We start from the raw sequence: 19,705 nt of genomic DNA on the forward strand, positions 1-19,705 counted from the left end.
TTCCCCACCTTATCGCTATCGATAGTTTAGTATCGATATTTAAGTAACCGCTTTGGTTGCCATGGCAGCTTTTGTTTTGGTCCCAAACAAAACATAAATAATATGGAAAAAGTGCCGACTATGCAACTGCAATAAATAAATTAAGAAAAAACAATGCGTGGCGTGCTTAAATGGTTGGAACGCATCGAATTTCCGAATGCTAAAGACGAGAAGACAAGGTAAATTTTCAAGAACAATAACCAACCACTTGTTGCCTGCATTTGTTGATTGTTTACATCTTATACAGCGTCCACTCTGTCTGCTATGCACCCGATGGCAGCCAATTGGTGGTGGCAGCAGGGGATCGCCTGCTCATCTACAATCCCAACGATGGCTCATTGCTAAACACCTTGAAGGCACACAAAGATACTGTCAATGCAGTAGTTTATTCCCGGGATGGCAAACGCTTTGCCAGTGGGGCAGCGGATAAGATTGTCATTGTGTGGTCACCACAGCTGGAGGGGCTGCTCAAGTATTCGTAAGTGCTGCTTAACTCAATTTTAGACTTTTCCTTTTACTTACTAATATTCTTATCCCACGCAGTCACAGCGACTCCATACAATGCATGTGCTTTAATCCCATCTCACATCATTTGGCCTCATGTTCCATATCGGATTTTGCCTTCTGGTCCGCAGATCAAAAGGCGGTGCAAAAGTACAAGATTGGGTCTCGCGTCAATGGCTGCGCTTGGACCAATGATGGACAATACTTGATACTTGGCCTGGCCAACGGCTCCATATCCATACGCAACAAACTGGGCGAGGAGAAGGGACGTATTGATCGACCAGGCGGCTCGTCAAGCTCCGTGTTTAGCGTGCAGTGTTGTCCCGCCAATGGAGCCGGCAGCGTGGACACAATTGCCATTGCGGATTGGGGTCAAACGCTCTCGTTTCACACGCTCAGCGGCCAAATGATTGGCAAGGAACGCGCACTCTCCTTTGATCCGCTTTGCATGCAATACTTTCCAAATGGTGAGTTTTGTGTGGTTGGCGGCTGTACTGGAAATTTGCACTTCTTCACACGAGATGGAGTACGCTTGGGCACGCTGGGCGATGGTTTTGACTCGTGGATCTGGACGGTGGCCATACATCCCAATGGACAATCCTATACCATAGGATGCGAGGATGGCACGCTGGCCAGCTTTAACATTGCGTCCAGCACTGTGCATGCTTTATATCGCGAACGTTACGCGTTTCGCGAGAACATGTGCGATGTGATCATACAGCACTTGATATCAGGACAAAAGGTGCGCATCAAGTGTCGCGATCTGGTGCAAAAGATTGCTATCTATAGGAATCGTTTGGCCGTCCAGCTACCAGAACGTGTGGTGCTCTACGAGCTCAGCTCAACAGAGAACGAGCCCATGCACTACAAAGTACGCGAGAAGATACAACAAAAGTTCGATTGCAGTTTGCTTGTGGTGTGCGGCAAGAATATTGTGTTGTGCCAAGAGAAGCGACTGCAGTGCCTGGACTTCGATGGCGCGCTGCAACGGGAATGGATCATGGACTCGTTCATTCGCTACATTAAGGTCACAGGCGGTCCGCCGGGACGAGAGGGACTCATGGTGGGACTGAAGAATGGTCAAGTGTTTCGCATCTTTCTCAACAATTCGCTGCCGTTGCTCGTCACCACAGCGGTGTCGGCGGTGCGTTGTCTGGACATCAATGCCAATCGCAGTAAGATTGCTGTTGTGGACGATGCTGGTCGTTTGGTGGTCCGGGACTTGGTCAACGACACCATACTCTATCAGGATGCGGGTGTCAATAGTGTCACGTGGAACACACATCTCGACACGATGCTTTGCTATACGCACAGCAGCGGCGGCTTGAGTGTGCGTGTTGGAAATCTGCCGCCGAGGGCGCCACAGAACATGCACGGCGTTGTGGTTGGACTGTGTGGCGCCACTGCCTTCTGTTTACGGGGCAACATTATGCACAACACGCCACTGGCGCTGGGCGCCACCATGTGGCAGTTTATCGAGTCAGGACTGTTTGAGTGAGTAGTAGAATATTTGGAGTATATACCACGTGATTCAAATGAATCCTTGTATATTCTTGCAGTGAGGCATACCAGGTCGCCTGTCTGGGAGTCACCATCAGCGACTGGGAGGGATTGGCGCAGTCCGCCTTGGAGGCGCTGCACATCAACATTGCACGCGATGCGTACGTCAAGGTGCGCAATCTGCCTTGGCTACAGGTCATCAGTGAGCTGCGGGAGCAGCAGCAACGTGCCAGCGTGCCCAAGGAAGTGTTGCTGGGCGAGAGCAGTGCTTTTGCTGGCAAGTTCAAGGAGGCAGCGCGTCTATTTCTCAAATGCGGACAATCAACACGTGCGCTGGAAATGTACACGGATCTGCGCATGTTTGATTTGGCTCAGGAGTATCTCAAGGATGGCAGCGAACCGGAGAAACGTGAACTGGTGCGTAAGCGTGCCGAGTGGGCGTATTCTGTAAAAGAGCCACGAGCGGCAGCCGAGTTGCTGCTCTCTGCCGGCGAGCATCAGAAAGCTATTGACATTGTGGCCGAGCAGGGCTGGGCGGATGTGTAAGTCAAGCTAATCTACTTACCCTGAACTGAAGTGATCAATTTTATGTAATTTGCAGTCTTTATGATATTGGTCGACGTTTGAGCCTGAGTGAACGCGACGCTTTGCAATCAGTAGCGCAGAATCTGAAGACACTGAAGGCTTTGCCGTTGGCTGCTGAGATGTTTAAGAAGCTGGGCGACGAGGCGCAAGTGGTGCAGCTGCATGTCGAGGTGCAGGATTGGCCAGAGGCGTTTCGTCTAGCCGAAGCACTGCCGGAGTTGCTCCCCACGGTGCATTTCCAGCATGCGCAGTGGCTGGCCGAAACGGATCAGTTCATTGATGCGCATCAGGGTACGTAAAGCAAAGAATTTAGCAAAAAAATTAGCATTAATTAATCTTAATTGATATCTACACAGCTTATTTAAAAGCCGGACGCACCAAGGATGCCAATCGTCTGTTAAAGCAGCTGAGCAATACGGCAATTGTTGAAGAACGTTATCTGGATGCCAGCTACTTTTACTGGCTGCTTGCGAAGCAATATTTGGACATCTATCATGAGAAGCCGTAGGTTTTATTATATTATTATAAATTAGAGTAATTAAATCTTATTCTTATCATATAATAGTGAACAAAATGCCATTGATCATCACCTGAACGAGTACAAAAACCATTTGCGCATTGCCAAGGTCTATTATGCCTATAGCGTCATCTACAACTATATGAAGGAACCATTTACCACTCATTCACCCGTCAGTCTATTTAATGTAAGCCGTTTCATTTTCAATGAAGTGGAGCACAAAAGCGCCCCGAAGGGCGTCAGTATGTTGTAAGTAATTGGTAATTAATCTAGAAAGAACATAGATTTAATTAATGCTTATTTTACTTACAGTTCAGTGCTCTTTACGCTCGCCAAACAGGCCAAGTTGCTGCAGGCCAATAAACTGTGTCTGTTGGTCAATAAGCGACTGCAGTCGCTGAAGCCCCCAGCGGGAGTTCAAGAGCAAATCGATGTGAGTTTGACGTATATTAAACCCTCTACTTATTAAAGTTTATACTATAAACTGAAATCCTTCGCATGTTAAAGATAGGCCAGAATATTAATTTAAATGATACTATATTGATGCACCTGAATATGTTTTCTAAAGAAACTTATTCTTCAATTTAAAATCATTGGAGGTATTAATAATAATATTAAGGTTTAAAAGAAATATTTTACACAACACTTGTGCTAAAGAAGAAGCCGCATATCCAAATGTAACTCCACTTATAATACATTTTTTATTCGCAGCTCAATTACCTGAATAGCAAGGCCTGCAAGAGCGGCTTCAATGATCCCGAGGAGCTGCTGCCGCTTTGCTACAAATGTTCCAACTACAGCCAACATTTGAATAACAACAATTGTCCCACCTGTCGACAGGACTACATATTCTCATTTGTTTCTTTTGGTAAGCAAATGTTTAAACAATGCAACAACTTTGCATTTAAACTTCTATTTTTCCATTTGCAGAAATATTACCTTTAGTACAATTTTATCCTGAAGTGGACATAACAGACTCAGAAGCAGAGCGTTTGCTTTTGGCGCCTGCCAAGAATCCCGAGGATGCAGATCCCTTCAACGAGGATGTGGCCAGCGCATTGCCCTTGAGTTTGGATCGCAATGCGTTGCGTGCCATTGATCCGAACCATGTGTTAATACTCAAGCGACAGAATAAACATATACGCAACATTTACTATCGCAACATATTGCCCGATCTGCAGGTCACCTACTGCTCCGAATGTCTGCTGGTGAGTCTGTAAATATCTTAAAACAATACAACGATCTAATTGCTCTTCTTTGTAGCTCTTTTATGCTGAGGATTTTGAGTTGCAGGTGCTGCAGAAGGGTTATTGTCCCTTCTGTCGCACTTCATCTGACAAGCTGCTGGAAGACTTTTAAGTAAAATTAGCAATGTATTTACTTAAGTGATGTATTTTGTAATATCCGTCCCAACAAAATAGAAACTAAATACTTAAATTATATTGCTAACTACGCCCATGTTTCCTCTTGATAGCGTCGCTGTTTCATCAGTTGATCCACATAGTTTGCATCATTATCCAATGCTTCGATAAATGCTTCTCTCACCGCTTTTGGCATGTTGTTGGAGCTGCCTGCCACATAGACGTAAGCATTTTGCTCCCTGATCAACTTAGCCAAGTGGGAGCCACGTTCCTTGATCAGATGCTGCACATAAACCTTGTTCTCTTGATCGCGTGAGAAGGCCACATGTACTTTAATGTTTTGCTCAGCTTTCCATGCCTCAAAGTCGGTTGCAAAGTGGTAATCTTTGTCCTTATTGCGACAGCCAAAGAACACTTCAATTTTCCCAATGCTTACGCCAGTTTGCTGCTGCTGCAAACGATGCTGGATTATGCTGCGAAAGGGCGCAATGCCAGTGCCGGGTCCAATAATAATCAATGGAGTTTGTGGCTCTTTGGGCCAGCTCATGGTGCCTGATTTAATGAGAGCACGAAGCTCCACACCAGGCGGTAGTTGCTTGAGCCAATTGGAACACAAACCCAGTCGCGGCGTATGCATTATGGTCTTGTAGTTGACGATAGCCACCAGCAAGTCGAGTGTGCCCGCCGAGACATCGGAGGCAATGGAAAAGCTGCGCATTTGTATCAGTGGCATCATCTCAAACAGTTGCGATAGCGTTAGCTTAGATGTGGCATGTCTAAAGTCCTGTAACAGCTCTAGCAGTGTGCGACGTGGTCGATTTACGTAGGCAATCAGATCGTCCAATCCTTCGGCTGTGCAAAACTCCAAGAGTTTTTCGCGCTCCAATTCATCCTCGCAGTTTTGCGCGAGCACCTCAAGGAAACGTTGCCGCGGCTTGGCAGTCAGATCCCAAATATGCCGAGCAGCTTGCTCTAGTGTCAATGAAGTTGCATAAGGCAAGGGAAGCGGTAAGTCCTCATGAGCAGACGTCACTTCAATCCAAGTGTTGGCATCGAATGGCAGTTGATGTTCTTGTAGTAGGTCAAAGAATTCTTGTACAATTTGTGCGCTATTCTGTGGCTGTACATCAAGCACGTCGCCGGGTTGCCACGTAGTCGTTTCACTGCCAATTCCTTGTAGACGCAGCAAATGCACATCCTGAAAATGATCCGCAGCGGTTGTGCGGACATTTTCTATTAATTTAAACAGTTGAGGTGTCTGGCTTTGGGTCCACTGTAAGCGCTGTTCCTCATCTAAAGCGGGAGGTTGCTCCAAAACTCGTACATTCCACATTTTAACATCCACGGGATTTTCTTTTTTGTGCACAGCTAGCGTACTGCTTAGTGTTTCCCACAGGGACGCTGCCCAGGCCAGCGAAGTACCCAGATGTCCATAGTCATGCTGATCATCGCACAAGCCCAGGGGACATAGTGATGTGGCGCCCAAGTTCAGCAAACGTTTATGCAACTTTTTGGCTGCATAATTAAACTTGGAGTAGCTGGAGTCCCCAAGGCCAAGGCAGGCGAATTGCAGACCAGTCAATGAATTGCTGGGCAAGCTGCGCTTCAGTAGAAAGCGCCATGCTTGTTTCATGTTGTCCGGCTCGGTGCCATCTCCAGTGGTGGCTACCACAAAAATCACGAGGCGCTCTTCCACAAGCTGCTGAATGTTGTAGTCTTGCAGCGAGAGCACGGGACCCTCGAAGCCCCATTGACGCGACTCACGCCATATGTGTTCAGCCACATCCTGTGCGGTGCCAGTTTGGCTGCCATAAAGGACCAAAATACGCATAATTTTGAACTTTAAAATTTACACGAGTTAACGCAAGAACACGAAATGTTTATTGTGGTGAAGGCCGGCATAACAGCTGATCGGCTGACCAGCTGTTTAGTTCATGGCTGCAGGAAATCAATAAGGTTGCCAATCTCATCGAGCAACTGTAATTACTATGTGCAAACCCAATTAATTAAATAAATTGAACTAAATATAAAATAGAGGAAATTAAACTAATAAAAATATATTTTTTCCAATAAAATTTCAAATTAATTTCAGTTTTTTCTGTTCTGTTTAACGTACTTTTTTACTTGATATGTGCAGTTGTGACGTCACAACAAATACGTACAAGGTTTATAGTACACACACATTTCCCGATATCGATTGTCGATAGTACATCAATCGAAAAATGTGGTATGTAGTTGAATGATGTTATCATAATTAAATTTAACAATATGATTGTACTTTGGTTTGCTTTTTAAAAGAATAAAATGAACGATACTTAACGTAGAAAAAAGTGAGTAATACCATGGCAAAAACACAATCCAACACACAATTGAGTAAACAGCTCTCATGGCTACTGCGTCATGGCGCCCAAAAAGAGGGAATCGCAATACAGCCAGAAGGTTTTGTCTGTGTCACTGATATTCAACGGCATCCACGCTATGGCGCCAACTTTAGCCTAGAAAAACTAAAGGAACTTGTGGCCGCAGACGCTAAGCAACGATATACACTGCGCTGCAATCCCGTGACAGGAGCTCAAGAGATACGCGCCAATCAAGGACATTCGCTGGGCGCTGTGACGTCGGAGGCGTGCTTAGAGCGCATACAAAGCATAGAGCAGTTGCCGCCAGGGGCTGTTGTGGTCCATGGCACCTACTATCGTCACTGGGAGCGCATCAAGAGCGAGGGTCTAAAGCGCATGCAACGCAATCATGTTCACTTCGCTGTGCTCAACAACAGCGAGGGTGATAAACGTGGTGTCATCAGTGGATTCCGTGGAGATTGCCAGCTGCTGATCTATTTGAATGTGGCCAAGGTGTTGGAGCATCAGCTTGAGCTATTCCGTTCGAGCAACAATGTTGTGCTTTGCGCCGGAATCGAGGGCAGCATTCTAACGGAATATTTCCAACGTGTTGTCGATCGACGCACGGGGAAATCGTTGTTAATTTAGTCAAATTATAAACTATACACTATCAGCTACAACTACGACTATAGAGTTGTGCTGGAGAATATATCGTTGTGTGTGTCTTGCAAATAAAATTCACTTTGAGTTTTAAATTGTTGCTTTTCCAATTACATTTTTAGAGAACAATGACCAGCGACGTGGAATCTCGTCAAACTAAGTCCAAATTGCCATTGGGCCAAGAGGATGCGGCCAATTGCAAAGTATGCGATGCTCCGTTTAAGACACTGCAAGAATGTTTGGCACACGAGTTACTCAAGCACACAATCAAGCCACAGAAGAAGCTGCGAAAATGCCTCGATGCCGTCACCAAACTCTTTGCCAGCGAACAAACTCAATCCGAACGACGCCTGCTGGAGGCATTGCTAGTCCAGTCACCACCTGGACAGCAACTGCGTGCTGTATTGGGATTCTATGCTGGCAATAGTGCTGCATTGGCGGAATGTTTTCAGGAAGTGCGCAAGAACATACAGAATCAGATGCAGGGCAAAGTTAAGGTCTATCCATTTGGCTCGCTAGTCACGGGCTTGGCTTTGAAGGGTATGCAATATATTACACTATTAGTATCTATAATAATCAATGTCACTTTCTTCTTTGCAGATAGCGATATTGATTTGTATTTGGAATCCATTCACGGCAACTCGAATGCGATGTCGCATAGTCAATTGTACAAGAGAACCAACAGCTTTTTGCGTCGCACGGGTTGCTTTTCAGATGTGATTGCCATACGACATGCTCGAGTTCCAATCATTCGCTGCAAGCATGTGGCGAGCGGCTTGCGTCTCGACATCAGCATGTCCAGTCCGAATAGCACCCATAATTCTCGCTTTGTGGCCGAACTGTTGAATCGAGATGTACGCCTACGTGAGCTGTTCTTGTTCCTAAAGATTTGGGCCAAGAAACTGATGATTATTAGCAATGTCATGACAAGCTATTGCCTGATTACGCTCATCATTTATCAGCTGCAACAGCAACGACACTTGCCCTCGATTAAGGAGCTGCAGTATGGCATTCCTGTCTTGGATATTGGAGGCATTAACTATGCGTATAGCTTTGAGCATGTGCCAGCTTTGCCGGCTAGTTTGACCACCTTTGATCTGGTCAGCGGATTCTTTGAGCTCTACAGTCACATGGACTTTGAGAAGAAGATGCTGTCGCCGTATTTGGGCCATGCCTTGGATGTGGAAGCAGCGTTCACGGTGCCCGGCAACTTTCCCGAATACAATGCTCAAGTGCTAGCCATCGAGACTGCCATGCAAGAGCGCATCGAACCGTTTAATATTGAACGTTGTGTTTGCGTGCAGGATCCATTTGAGCTAACGCGTAATGTAGGTCAATCCATATCACAAACGAATCTATACTATCTCAATCAGTGTTTGGCAGCGGCAAACGAGGCATGCAATGATACTAAACTAAAGTCAACGCCGCCCAAATTTTATGACTACTTGCTGTTTGGGCTTGCCGAGCATCTGGTGGAGGAACATCGCTTGGAACACGTGCTCCCAGCTAAGCAACGCAAACAGATGCCAAAGAAAGAAGTGAAGACTGTCGATGCAGTTGCAGATGCTGTTGCAGTTGAAGCTAAGGCTGATGTTGCCTCTACAACTTTAGCTGCCAAAGCGGATGAACCATCGTTGAAGGATGACAGAAAGCCAACGGTTACGGACAATAGTTGTATGCCATTGATGCATGTTTATACACTCACACCCACCAATAATGATCTGAAGACTTTGAAATCCGATGTCTTGAGCAAAGCTCGCAAGCAAACGAAATCAATTTATTATTTATGGGTTGAATGCTATGTGGACGCTATTAAGGATATTTTATCGCATATTTATGCCTTAAGTATGAAAGAGTTGGATGCGAATGTACCTGCCACAGACACAAATGCCCTCCCATTAAACATGACCTGGCAGATAAGCACAACATTGGATACTTGGAGTGCGCGGAAATTTCAACGCAGCACAAGGCAATCTTTCTTTGCCCAGCAGTTGCAGCAAACAGTTGAGTTTAGCAAAACACGACCTCAGAATCCTAGCTATGTTGTCAATATGCGTGGTCACCTCTCGCTGATCATCGCTGAGGACTACAAAGAGCTTCGCCTCGAACTGCAGCCGATGCCCGGCGATGCTTTGGGTCTTCAGCGACACAGTCCGCTGACGAAGTTTTTCAAGTCACTGAAGAATATGCTCTGCAACTATAACTTTAAGGAGAAGGTCATCAGTTTTCAATATGAGCGTTGAATTTGTCTTCTGAATATATTTTAAGAGATCTTGGAAATTTACAATTATTGGCCGCCAATCAATAATGTAATCTACTATATATATATACGTATGTATAAAGACATTTAAAATTTTAGGTTACCTGACTTATTCAGAATAAATTGAAATTTCTCGACTTTATTAATTCATTAAATCACTTTTCATTTATGTTGACTAAATTTTTTCTTTAATTACTATTTCTATTAGTTGTAAAATATTAGAATTTTCGTTATACTCGCCTTAGGATTAAGTTTAATTAAGGAAATAAATGAAAAGAAAACGAATTAATTTCGATATACTTTATTTACTAATGAGATTTTTCTATGAACAAACTCATTTTGTTGTTGCAAACAAATACATTTTGCATTAAGTGGTACAAGTTATTTAGTATTTGATACCGCAAACTTAAGCGTAATTCATCATAACAATAATTGTAATTGAAATGTTGGCAATCTTTGTTGTAAGTTTGTTGGGATATATGAGATAAGTAAATGTAAGGATATTATAAATTGGAATTGGAATAATTTCAAGTCTGTCTAAGGAGTGAGCAAAAAGTACTTTCGATATACATATACATATATATATATGAGTATAATTTAGTAGTATATACAAGTTATAGTATATTAATATATTAAGAGTAGGTAGGTTAAGTATGTATATATTAAGTAAATATTATCACGTTTGCTGCTCTGGAAATGTTTCCGAGTCTGGTGTTGTTAACGCCCACACGGCACCAAATAATTTGTTGCTAAAGTCTAACAAGTTATTGTAACTGCTACTTATCGTTACCTCTACAAAATAATGACTACAAGTATAACGGCACTTGGGGGGGGGTTTGTTGGCCATCAGCCTAAATCGAATCGAATCTAGCCACTTTTATGGCGGCAATAACAGTATTTTTTTGATCGCAAAATCATTCATGCAATCCGCCTCGCCGCTGTACGAATTCAGGCGACTCACGGAGCCGGTGACCAGCACATTTTCCTCACTGGACAGCCGCTTATTGTACCGCACCGTTGCCTCATACAATGCCTGATTGGGTGATGTCGAGAAGGTCAACCAATACACCTGATTACCACTCAGATCGGCGGTGTCCACAATGCGCGCTTTATACGCCGAAGTGATGGTTTGTAACGCCAGCGGTTGACAAAGATGCGCAAGGCTGCCATTGCGAAAGTTGGTCACGAAATCGTTGAGATAATGCACCACTCGCTCGCCCAGATGCCGAATGGTCTTGGAGTTCTTGTAGACGGCATCGTAGGACCAACAGGTGCACCAATGATCCGCTATGGCCACATCCTCGCAGCTGCGATTCAAAGGCACGGGCAACAGCAAACTCTGGCACTGCGGACAATCCTTGGCCGTGTCCAGTCCCGTCTCCAGGCTATCGGTGCGTCCAGTTAGTGTGAGGATGTGCTTCAGTGTCAAATGCAGATCGTATGGCGTAGTCAGACGATTGCGATTCAGACGCAACGCCTCCACGAATTCAGGATGCTGCGAGCGCATAAATGGCGGCAGCCAGATGAAGAGAAAGGGCAGTCGCTCCTCGAGGTGTCCCGACCAGGTGGAACGTGTTGGTCCAAAGCGTAGTCCATGATCGCTGAAGAACACCACAATGCTGTGCTTCATGGTGCCCTGCGCCACCAGTCGCAGCAGATAATCCCTCAGATAGTCATCCATCGAGCTGGTCTGCGAAATGTCACCATGGCTATGCGTATTCGTCCAGAAGAAGCCAAAGAAACTCTCGTTACGATAGCGTCTCGCAAACTCCAGAGCATAGTTGTACACATGCTCCGACTCCGTCTCAAAGCCCAGACAATGAGGCAGTCCAAGCACCATATTCACATCCAGCATCTTCTCGGCAGCTGCGAGATATGGTCGCAAATAGTAATCGACGGGCGGCTGCTTGAAGCCCTTTTTCAGGTAGTTAAAGGTGTTGATTTTCACAGCATCCTCGCCATAAGCAGTCACGTAGCCATGCTGCTTGTAGCGCTTCCACACAAAGTCGCATTTGTCCAGGCCACCCGAGACATAGGGATTGCAGTGCTTCATCGCATTGCTCAGATTGTAGCCGGTCATCAGTGCCATTATGTTGGGAAATGTATTGTCATCAATCTGATAGAGCAGAAGTACTTGGATTAGGTACATACTTTTATATAATTTATATTTTTGATATTTATTTATAATTGATACTTATAGTGAGCAAATCATAAATAATATTTATGTTATTTGCAAAAATAAACTTATATATACTTAATATTTATTTTAGGGGAAAAGCATACACAAATAGTATCTACATACTTTTGCATATTTTTTTTATGGACATATTGTTATATTATACATATGTTTTTGTATATTTGTATATTTGGAAATACTAAATTTTATATTTAGCAAAAAAAACGTGAGCTATCTGTTTTTATTTACACAAAAGCATAATAGTTGTATTATAAAACACTTTATGTATACATTTTTTTGGATAAAATAAAAATCACTAAGAATATTTATATATAATTTTCGCTTTTCTTTTCAAAAACTTGATGTTTGATATACACTTATTTCGTACTTGATATTTATTTTAAACCATATGATTTTGCAATGAAATAATGTTTAGGGTCTAACATTTATGAAAATACCAAAATATCATTAGCATTGTAGAAAGTAATCATAAGCTTTGTTTGTATAGCTAATACGTATTATTAGTTTTTATCGTTCATATAATTTAAAAAAATAAGCATGTTTTTAGCTTCCCCTAAACTCACCTTATTGTAGCCCGCCAGCTCGAACCAATCGTTGTCATACAAGTATTGCGCTGTCTTGGGCATGGCCCGAATCAGATTCACCCTCGAGATGCTATCGATGCCAATCATTAGCACGCTGGGCACTCGTCGTCCTTGATCCTGTTTCCGCCATTGCTTGAGACGTTGTCGTATATCCGTTCGCTCTGGTATCGTGGCATGCCCATTGATGTAGATCTGTCCCCGTTCCGTGGAGCACTTGACAATCACACTGTCCGTGGTGTTCGCAATTTGCGCTTTGCTCTTGAAGTGCTGACAATGCGTTGTACTGACATTCGTTTCGCTCACCCGCTCGACGCCCATGTAACAACAGCTGAGCGTATGCTTCACCGGATACTCTTCGAATGCCGTCGAATTGATGCTCAGCACGTAGCGTCGAGTGGTCTCATCGTAGCGCACTTGGGTCAATGGCAGTCGCTGCTTGCAGGGCTTGTAGGAGACGCGTTTGAAGTGGCGCATCACCTCGCGTTTGTAGGGATCCAAGTCGACAATTCGGCACTGATTGCTGTACACGAGATAACCTTGTGGCAAGAGTATTGTCTGATTAACTTCCGCAACGATTGCAACTGACATCGGTGCATCTTACAGATTGTCCACAAAACATGTTCAAACGAAAAAACGAGGATGGAAGATGACACATGGAAGGCATGCATTGGTACACATAAGACAAAAAAGAGTTGGAAAAAATAAGGAAATGTGAGAGAAATGAAATACGAGCTGATAAGGTAATCAAAATAAATACATGTAAAAAAAACAGTATTATACTATAACTACAATTGTAATAAGAATGATAAAAAGAAAGAATTAAAATGCTCGAATTAATAAAAATAATAAAAAAATTGTATCAGAAAAATGCCTCTTTTTAAAAAGTATATTGTGTACATATATGTACATACATATAATATTGTATAATATATTGTATAAAAAAAGCTGCTTGCAAAATATATTAAAAATCATTTAATCTCATTTTAAATAATTATTATTATACTTTGATTTTGTAACAAAATAATATGCCACAAAAATTAATAATATTACCAAAAAAATTAAATAATTAGATGCAAATAAAATAAAGATAAGACAGAACATTCTCCCATTTATGATTTGTGATTTTATAATATTGCTTTAAAGGCATAACAAAATAATATACATGAAAATGAACAGTGAACAAAATTTACTAATAACTAAAAAAGAAAATTTATAGACAATACAATCTCATTGTAAAAATATCTGCTTTTTTAAAGGCACTTTAAAAAATACATAACTTAGCATAACAAAACATTGCAACATAAAAGTATTTTATTAAAAATTGCTAATTCAAATAGATTATATACTTCATTTTATAATTACTACTTGCAAGATAATAACTTGAAGTATTTAGACGTGTCGCAAATAGCTTAAGCAAATTCTACGAAATTTGTGATGAGCTCGCAAATTCTTTTATAATCGTGAGTAAATAAACGTGTTTATAGCTATAAACTGACATTTATTTGATCAAAGAGTGCAATAGAGCGCAACAAATTTCCTAAACAAAAAAAACTAACACTTCACTAATAATAAATACTGTAACTATTACTCATCAAAGTAAGCTGCTATTTTTGCTTAACTTTAGCAAAATAAATGTTGAGGAAATTACCTTCCATATCCAATACGTTGGACTGATGATGCACTTGAACAATGCCGCTCACACTATCCAGATCAAGCACATCAGCTGGTCCGATAACGAAATATGAGAATATAAACACCACCAGCACTCCAACGAATAACTTTCGACGCAGCAATATTTGTCGGCCATACCAGAAGACTGTGGGAGCTGCAGCTGTTGATTTGTATGTTATCCCAGTTGTCTTTGAGAATTCCCTGCTGTTGCTGTTGCAGCCATCGTCTTCAGCTTCTCTGTCTCTCGTGTCCAACAGCGGCCTTTTGTCAGACATGGTGATGGACGAGAGTCTGGATTTTGGGATCAACTTGGGTAAGCTAAGCCTGCCCTGGGATCTACAAAACATAATACAAGTACACAATATGTAATTTGAATTCGTAATTACAAAATTTCCAAGCAATCTTTTGTTTGTGAATATTTTTTCCATGTTTTCGCATTATGTCTTCAGTTGCATTTTCGCTTTGCATGTTGTTAATGCATGTTTTGTTTTCATATAGGAAGAAATCAGTAATGTCGACAGCTGCAAAACAAAATATGTGCTCATCACTGCGCTGCTTTTGCAAGCAACAGCGATTGTCTATAGCGAGTTAAGGCATGAACCATTTTTTAATCAAAATGCAGAAAGAAGTATGTGTTTCCCGTTACCCAAACTAATATCTGAATATCGCTTTTTGTTCGTATTTTAAGTGGTTGTGCTTAATTGTATTTTGAATAGTTATATTGAAATTCTATGCATAACGTATTATGTTTATCTAATAGCTCCTTAAAAACTTGTGTTTCTAGTTTCAGCTGTTTTTTTTAAATGGTGTTTTTATATCTTACTCGTACTTTTCTATTGTTGGCAAATGGTGATTGTGATTGTTAAAGAAAAGAAATTCATTAACTATGTAGAACTTGAAACTTAAATTGATTCAAAAACTTATGACAAACACTTTGCATATTATATCATCATTTATGTTAATATTTTATTATTTAATTTGTATTGGGAACGCTACTGCTGCCTTTAAATTGGTGTAGTCTGAAAACATTCTCATGGCTTGATGGAATATTGCTTATGATGGGAAAGCTGTCATATGTTTGTAATATATTAAGCATTCTCTTTAATTTAGATGTCCTTCATGTCTTATACCCAGCACTATTAAGCGAAGGGTATAATTTTTGGCGGGAAAACATGCTGATACATGCTGCTGATACATGCTGTGAATCTTTTAATGGAACTAAGAACCCAGAAGTTTCTCTTTAGTATTCCCTTATAAAGATTTAAGGAGACTCACCAACAATAGTAAAAATGTTATCTCCTTCTAAGAGAACATTTTTTAAGCAAGTGTATTCAAACTGCGACACTTTGTTTCTTGATTTTAATTAACTCTGAAATACTACACGCTTGTTGTGAATTATTGAGAATCGTTCATGACTGAATGCCATATAATTAAGACTTGCATTTAATATAAGTGCACAGTTTGCACTTTTTTTACAGAATGTTGTATTTTGTTTTATTATTATTTTAATGTTGTCTATGTTTAGAATGGGAACGGCACAACACACAACACAACACAAGAGATTCACTGCCAAGAACGAGATCAGCATCTATGTGCATAAAAGTTCTCTGGGATTGTACGAAATTACACAAATTTCCATAGCTAATCTACTTTAGCGTAACTTTTGACTAAATTGTTGACAATTTCAACAACTGATAATGACATTTAAATGACATTTAAATTGATTGGCGTGAATACGTTGATTAACTTATGAGCGACAGCAATGACTGTGGTCGGTCGGCTTGTTTGTAAATGACAATTTAGCAAAATTATAATGAACTGCACAAAATTTTGCATAATTCGAACAACGAAAGCGAAAGAGCTGCGTGTTGATCCGTACTGTCTACCGATCCGTGAGCACTTAAAAAGATACAGATACTCGTGTAGTTGAATACAATTTTGCAAATGCATTTGCGGACGGAAGCGAAACAGTCGCACGCTCTCTCTCCCTCTCTCTGTCTTTCTCTCGTACCGAGCTAAACCCGAAGTCATTCGGCTGGCATTCGATTCGTTTCCCGCTCTGTCTACCTAACACTAAAAATGTTGTGCACTCATATCTACATAAATATGTATGTATGTATGTACGTATTTGTTTAGACTATCGATTTGCATTATCGCTATCATCAATGTTATTATGGTCGTAGTGCATTTATGGCATATGATACCGTAGAAAAAGGGAAACTGAATGCGGTATACTATCGATAATTGCACACCCGGAAAATAATGCAATTATCTGCAATGTAAAATTAAAATAAAAATATTATTTTTTATTGAAAAAGAATTATCTGCAATATACAATTAAAATAAAAATATCTTATATTGAAAAAGAACACGCGCAGCTATTTGACAGTTACAATGATCGCAATATATTTTTGCATAGCAGCTGTTGACCATTTAACTGAACTGATAAAACAATCATTTGTTAGGCTGATAAAATTCTTCATTTAACAGCTGTTGTTCGTTTAACTACCTCAACACTATGAAGTGCATATTATTTGGTATTAAGTTATGTAAGAGTAAACAATTAATAAAATAATAATAGTTGTCATAAAATGAGAGATATTGTGAGGTAGTCAATCCAAGGCAAAAATATGTATTTCAATTTGCAAAAATAATAGAAACAATTCTTTCTTATTATAATTTTTTTTATTTGTCTATATAAGAGTTCTGACAATTGTCATTTTATTTGTTAAATTGTGTAATAATAATTCCTTATCAAATTATTTGGCGTTTAGTTGTACAATTGTATAATATAAACTTCATCCATTGGAAATTGTAGAACTTTTAACATAGGGTATTCAAATGTCTTGCGTCTCTTGATAATATCCCACTAAATTATTTATTAGTTTTCTTTTTGCCTATCAGTTTAGTCATATTGCTGAAAGCAACCATGATGGATTGCGCAATTCCCAACGCAAGTGTGCAAACATCACGATTGTTGATTGCTATTGAAAAAGAAATAAAAATGCAACCGAAATATGTTGAGAATAATGAAAATGATTATTCATTTCATTTGAAAAGAAAGAATTGAATAAAAAAGAAAATACCTTTATCTTTAAACTATGTACATTAATAAAGTCCCACCCGGTATACGAGTTTTCCATAGTTAACACAACAGAGCACAGTTAAGCAGAGCATGCCAAAGAATAAGAATATCTCATATGAATAAATATACATCTTTGTATGCTTTTCTTTACGAGTACTCGTTTAAAGTAGTTTTATATTTGATCGGTTTTAGCTGAAACGTGTCGAACTTCGTTTTTTTTTTATCTACTCTTCAATTTTCTTTGTGTGATTTTTAGAAAATTAAATTTCAAACTGACAGATTTTTCTATGAGCACGTAATGCATTTTTTTTAATATTGTTTTGATAATATTTGAGCTGCAACATTTATTTACTTTCTATGAAAGTTAACCAGACTTAATGCAATAATGCATAAGGAAGGTTATTTGAAATTCAAAAACGAACTTATTATTCAGAGTTTATCGTCAATTATTCGTATAAATTCGATTTCGCATTCTTAGAAATATTATTAATTATTATTTAGTTATACAGATTTTTACCAGTGCGTACAAGTTTTGCTGTGTAACTTCCGAATTGACTACACTTTATAGATTAAATGAATTTCATTCATGAATACACTTTTTTCATATTTATACTTCTTCCATATACAATAAATATGTAGTGTGATTATGTGTGTTTTGTTTGCTTATCAATTTAAAACAAACCAAACATGAATTTGGTTTCAAAAATCTGTGCTCTTATAATTGTTTGATTGCATGACGAAAGCCAATTCGATTGCTGTTGCTTTTGAACCCATGTCGATCTTATCTCGCAACAATTAAACTGAACCATTTCAAAGTGGATGTTATTAGTTTTTAATTTATTTTTTAAATACTTGCCAATACTGTAACGAACTCAAGCGAACAATGAATCAATTTCAAAATATAAATCAATTGTCGTATAAAGAAATGAGTTACTTTTTATGAACGCAAACAAAATAAAAACAAATACAAAAGGAGCACGGTTGTAAACAGTTTAATGGGCCAATATATCTAAACAATTTAATCCATTTATTTAATGGTTTATACATGGTTTTAATTAAATTTCTTTTTTTGTTATGGAAAGGAGCGCCAAATGAGTCACAGCGTGGGCTTGCCATTGCAATTTACACAACAAGAATACAACTTATACGTATTCACATATATACATATGTATGTATAGGTATGTCGAGGACGTAGTGACGTAGTAAAAATAACACATACACATATAGACAGATAGGCGCACGCAAAAGTGCTGTCAAGCTGCCCATTGAAGCATTTTGAATTGCAGCGACAGCGTAAAAATTGCAAGCACAATAGATACTAACAAGCTGCGCGTACACAGATACACACACACACATACACATGCGAACGCACATCCTTGTGCCACACACACACACACACTAGTGTAGAGAACTTTTTCGCAAGAGCATTTTTCCGCATCTGCAAATTTGTCAAAGTCAAAAAAACAAAAAGAAAAAAAGGACTTTGAGCACTCACTTGAATTCATTTCGCAAGCATTTTGCAGCTGCTTTTATTGATTGCTAACAATACAGTATGGTAAGCAATATGTTATGCTGTGCTTTAATTTTTCATTTTATTGCACTGTGGCAGGCCACAAGCACACTCACACACACACACACGCACAGTCTAAGTAACACCAACACAAACACGACGAGTCGCGTGTCCTGCTGCAATGGCTGGCAAACGGATAATAATAATACAAAATATTTTGCACGCTGTCGCTGCCGCAACGAGCCTATTTAGAAGACGAAGAGAGTGAGAGAGAGTGTGAGAGCTTTCACACATTCACACTTCGCACGCTAACGCCGCACACACACACACACACACACACACACATACCACACACATACACGCACAACGAATCTAACGAGAGGAAGAGAGAAAGCCGAGCAATGCCAGACGACAACGGCAAGAGTCGCTGCATTTAAGGAGCGCCGCCTGAAAGTATGCAATGTTTATTTGTTTGTTGCCTTAAACGCCATCACACACTCACAGCGACTGCGCAGTCGACGTTGACTGAGGCCAGGCTCAGCTATGTAATTGTACTCGCTGCTGCTGCTGCTTCTGTCTTACAACCATCTGTTGAATGCCGTGCCACCCAAAATATTTGCAAATACTATACAAAATGCCGCTTCGGCTGCTATTAAGTGGGAGCCATGTGCGGCAGGTTTTTGTGTGGAATTTTCGGCACGTGCTAGTCTGAAATCACAACAAAAACAAACGATGCGACGCCGCCGTGGCTGTTGCGACGCCATTGCTTACGTAGGGCTAAGCAAGTACAGGGTGTTTCGTCTCAGTTGATATATGAAAATGAAGGATTCTAGAAAGTGCTTTTGACTTTTTGAGCACCTTATAATCATGCATGAAGTAAATCGAAATTTTAA

At 40.5% G+C, this 19,705-nt stretch overlaps 5 protein-coding genes across 6 annotated transcripts; 3 read left to right on the forward strand and 2 right to left on the reverse strand.

The window, feature by feature from the left end:
- The first annotated feature begins 34 nt into the window (after positions 1-34).
- LOC132791909 (intraflagellar transport protein 122 homolog) lies at positions 35-4,585 on the forward strand. Its single transcript, XM_060801033.1, has 11 exons — positions 35-218; positions 287-517; positions 583-2,037; positions 2,103-2,585; positions 2,645-2,919; positions 2,985-3,132; positions 3,194-3,394; positions 3,458-3,578; positions 3,857-4,013; positions 4,076-4,353; positions 4,409-4,585. The coding sequence occupies exons 1-11, from the start codon at positions 154-156 to the stop codon at positions 4,502-4,504; spliced, it is 3,510 nt and encodes a 1,169-aa protein (XP_060657016.1). The 5' UTR covers positions 35-153; the 3' UTR covers positions 4,505-4,585.
- Positions 4,522-6,541, reverse strand: LOC132791914 (NADPH-dependent diflavin oxidoreductase 1). The gene has a single exon (XM_060801040.1). The coding sequence runs from the start codon at positions 6,335-6,337 to the stop codon at positions 4,595-4,597; it is 1,743 nt and encodes a 580-aa protein (XP_060657023.1). The 5' UTR covers positions 6,338-6,541; the 3' UTR covers positions 4,522-4,594.
- A 174-nt stretch (positions 6,542-6,715) lies between these two features.
- On the forward strand, positions 6,716-7,494 carry LOC132791915 (tRNA 2'-phosphotransferase 1). The gene is made up of 2 exons (XM_060801041.1): positions 6,716-6,733; positions 6,805-7,494. The coding sequence occupies exon 2, from the start codon at positions 6,849-6,851 to the stop codon at positions 7,491-7,493; it is 645 nt and encodes a 214-aa protein (XP_060657024.1). The 5' UTR covers positions 6,716-6,733; positions 6,805-6,848; the 3' UTR covers position 7,494.
- Positions 6,740-9,928, forward strand: LOC132791912 (speckle targeted PIP5K1A-regulated poly(A) polymerase). Of its 2 annotated transcripts, XM_060801036.1 has the most exons (3): positions 6,740-6,836; positions 7,628-8,045; positions 8,106-9,928. In XM_060801036.1, the coding sequence occupies exons 2-3, from the start codon at positions 7,634-7,636 to the stop codon at positions 9,746-9,748; spliced, it is 2,055 nt and encodes a 684-aa protein (XP_060657019.1). In that variant the 5' UTR covers positions 6,740-6,836; positions 7,628-7,633; the 3' UTR covers positions 9,749-9,928. The 2 variants fall into 2 exon arrangements, with proteins under 2 accessions (XP_060657019.1, XP_060657020.1); XM_060801037.1 differs by lacking the exon at positions 6,740-6,836 and having other exon boundaries at positions 7,535-8,045.
- A 137-nt stretch (positions 9,929-10,065) lies between these two features.
- Positions 10,066-18,583, reverse strand: LOC132791910 (uncharacterized). The gene is given in 5 exon segments (XM_060801034.1): positions 10,066-10,671; positions 10,673-11,881; positions 12,526-13,142; positions 14,195-14,553; positions 18,522-18,583. Coding segments are annotated over 5 exon segments (2,271 nt in total). The 5' UTR covers positions 18,569-18,583; the 3' UTR covers positions 10,066-10,632.
- Between the last annotated feature and the right edge of the window lie 1,122 nt (positions 18,584-19,705).

This window comes from Drosophila nasuta, chromosome 3, assembly GCF_023558535.2.
Source record: "Drosophila nasuta strain 15112-1781.00 chromosome 3, ASM2355853v1, whole genome shotgun sequence".
Lineage (NCBI taxonomy): Eukaryota > Metazoa > Arthropoda > Insecta > Diptera > Drosophilidae > Drosophila > Drosophila nasuta.

Coding starts and splice junctions, on each gene's coding strand:
- LOC132791909 (XM_060801033.1), top strand. CDS start 154: ATGCGTGGCGTGCTTAAATGGTTGGAACGCATCGAATTTCCGAATGCT. Junction 2,038..2,102: donor ATCGAGTCAGGACTGTTTGA/GTGAGTAGTAGA, acceptor ATATTCTTGCAG/TGAGGCATACCAGGTCGCCT. Junction 2,586..2,644: donor GAGCAGGGCTGGGCGGATGT/GTAAGTCAAGCT, acceptor TGTAATTTGCAG/TCTTTATGATATTGGTCGAC.
- LOC132791914 (XM_060801040.1), bottom strand. CDS start 6,337: ATGCGTATTTTGGTCCTTTATGGCAGCCAAACTGGCACCGCACAGGAT.
- LOC132791915 (XM_060801041.1), top strand. CDS start 6,849: ATGGCAAAAACACAATCCAACACACAATTGAGTAAACAGCTCTCATGG.
- LOC132791912 (XM_060801036.1), top strand. CDS start 7,634: ATGACCAGCGACGTGGAATCTCGTCAAACTAAGTCCAAATTGCCATTG. Junction 8,046..8,105: donor CACGGGCTTGGCTTTGAAGG/GTATGCAATATA, acceptor TCTTCTTTGCAG/ATAGCGATATTGATTTGTAT.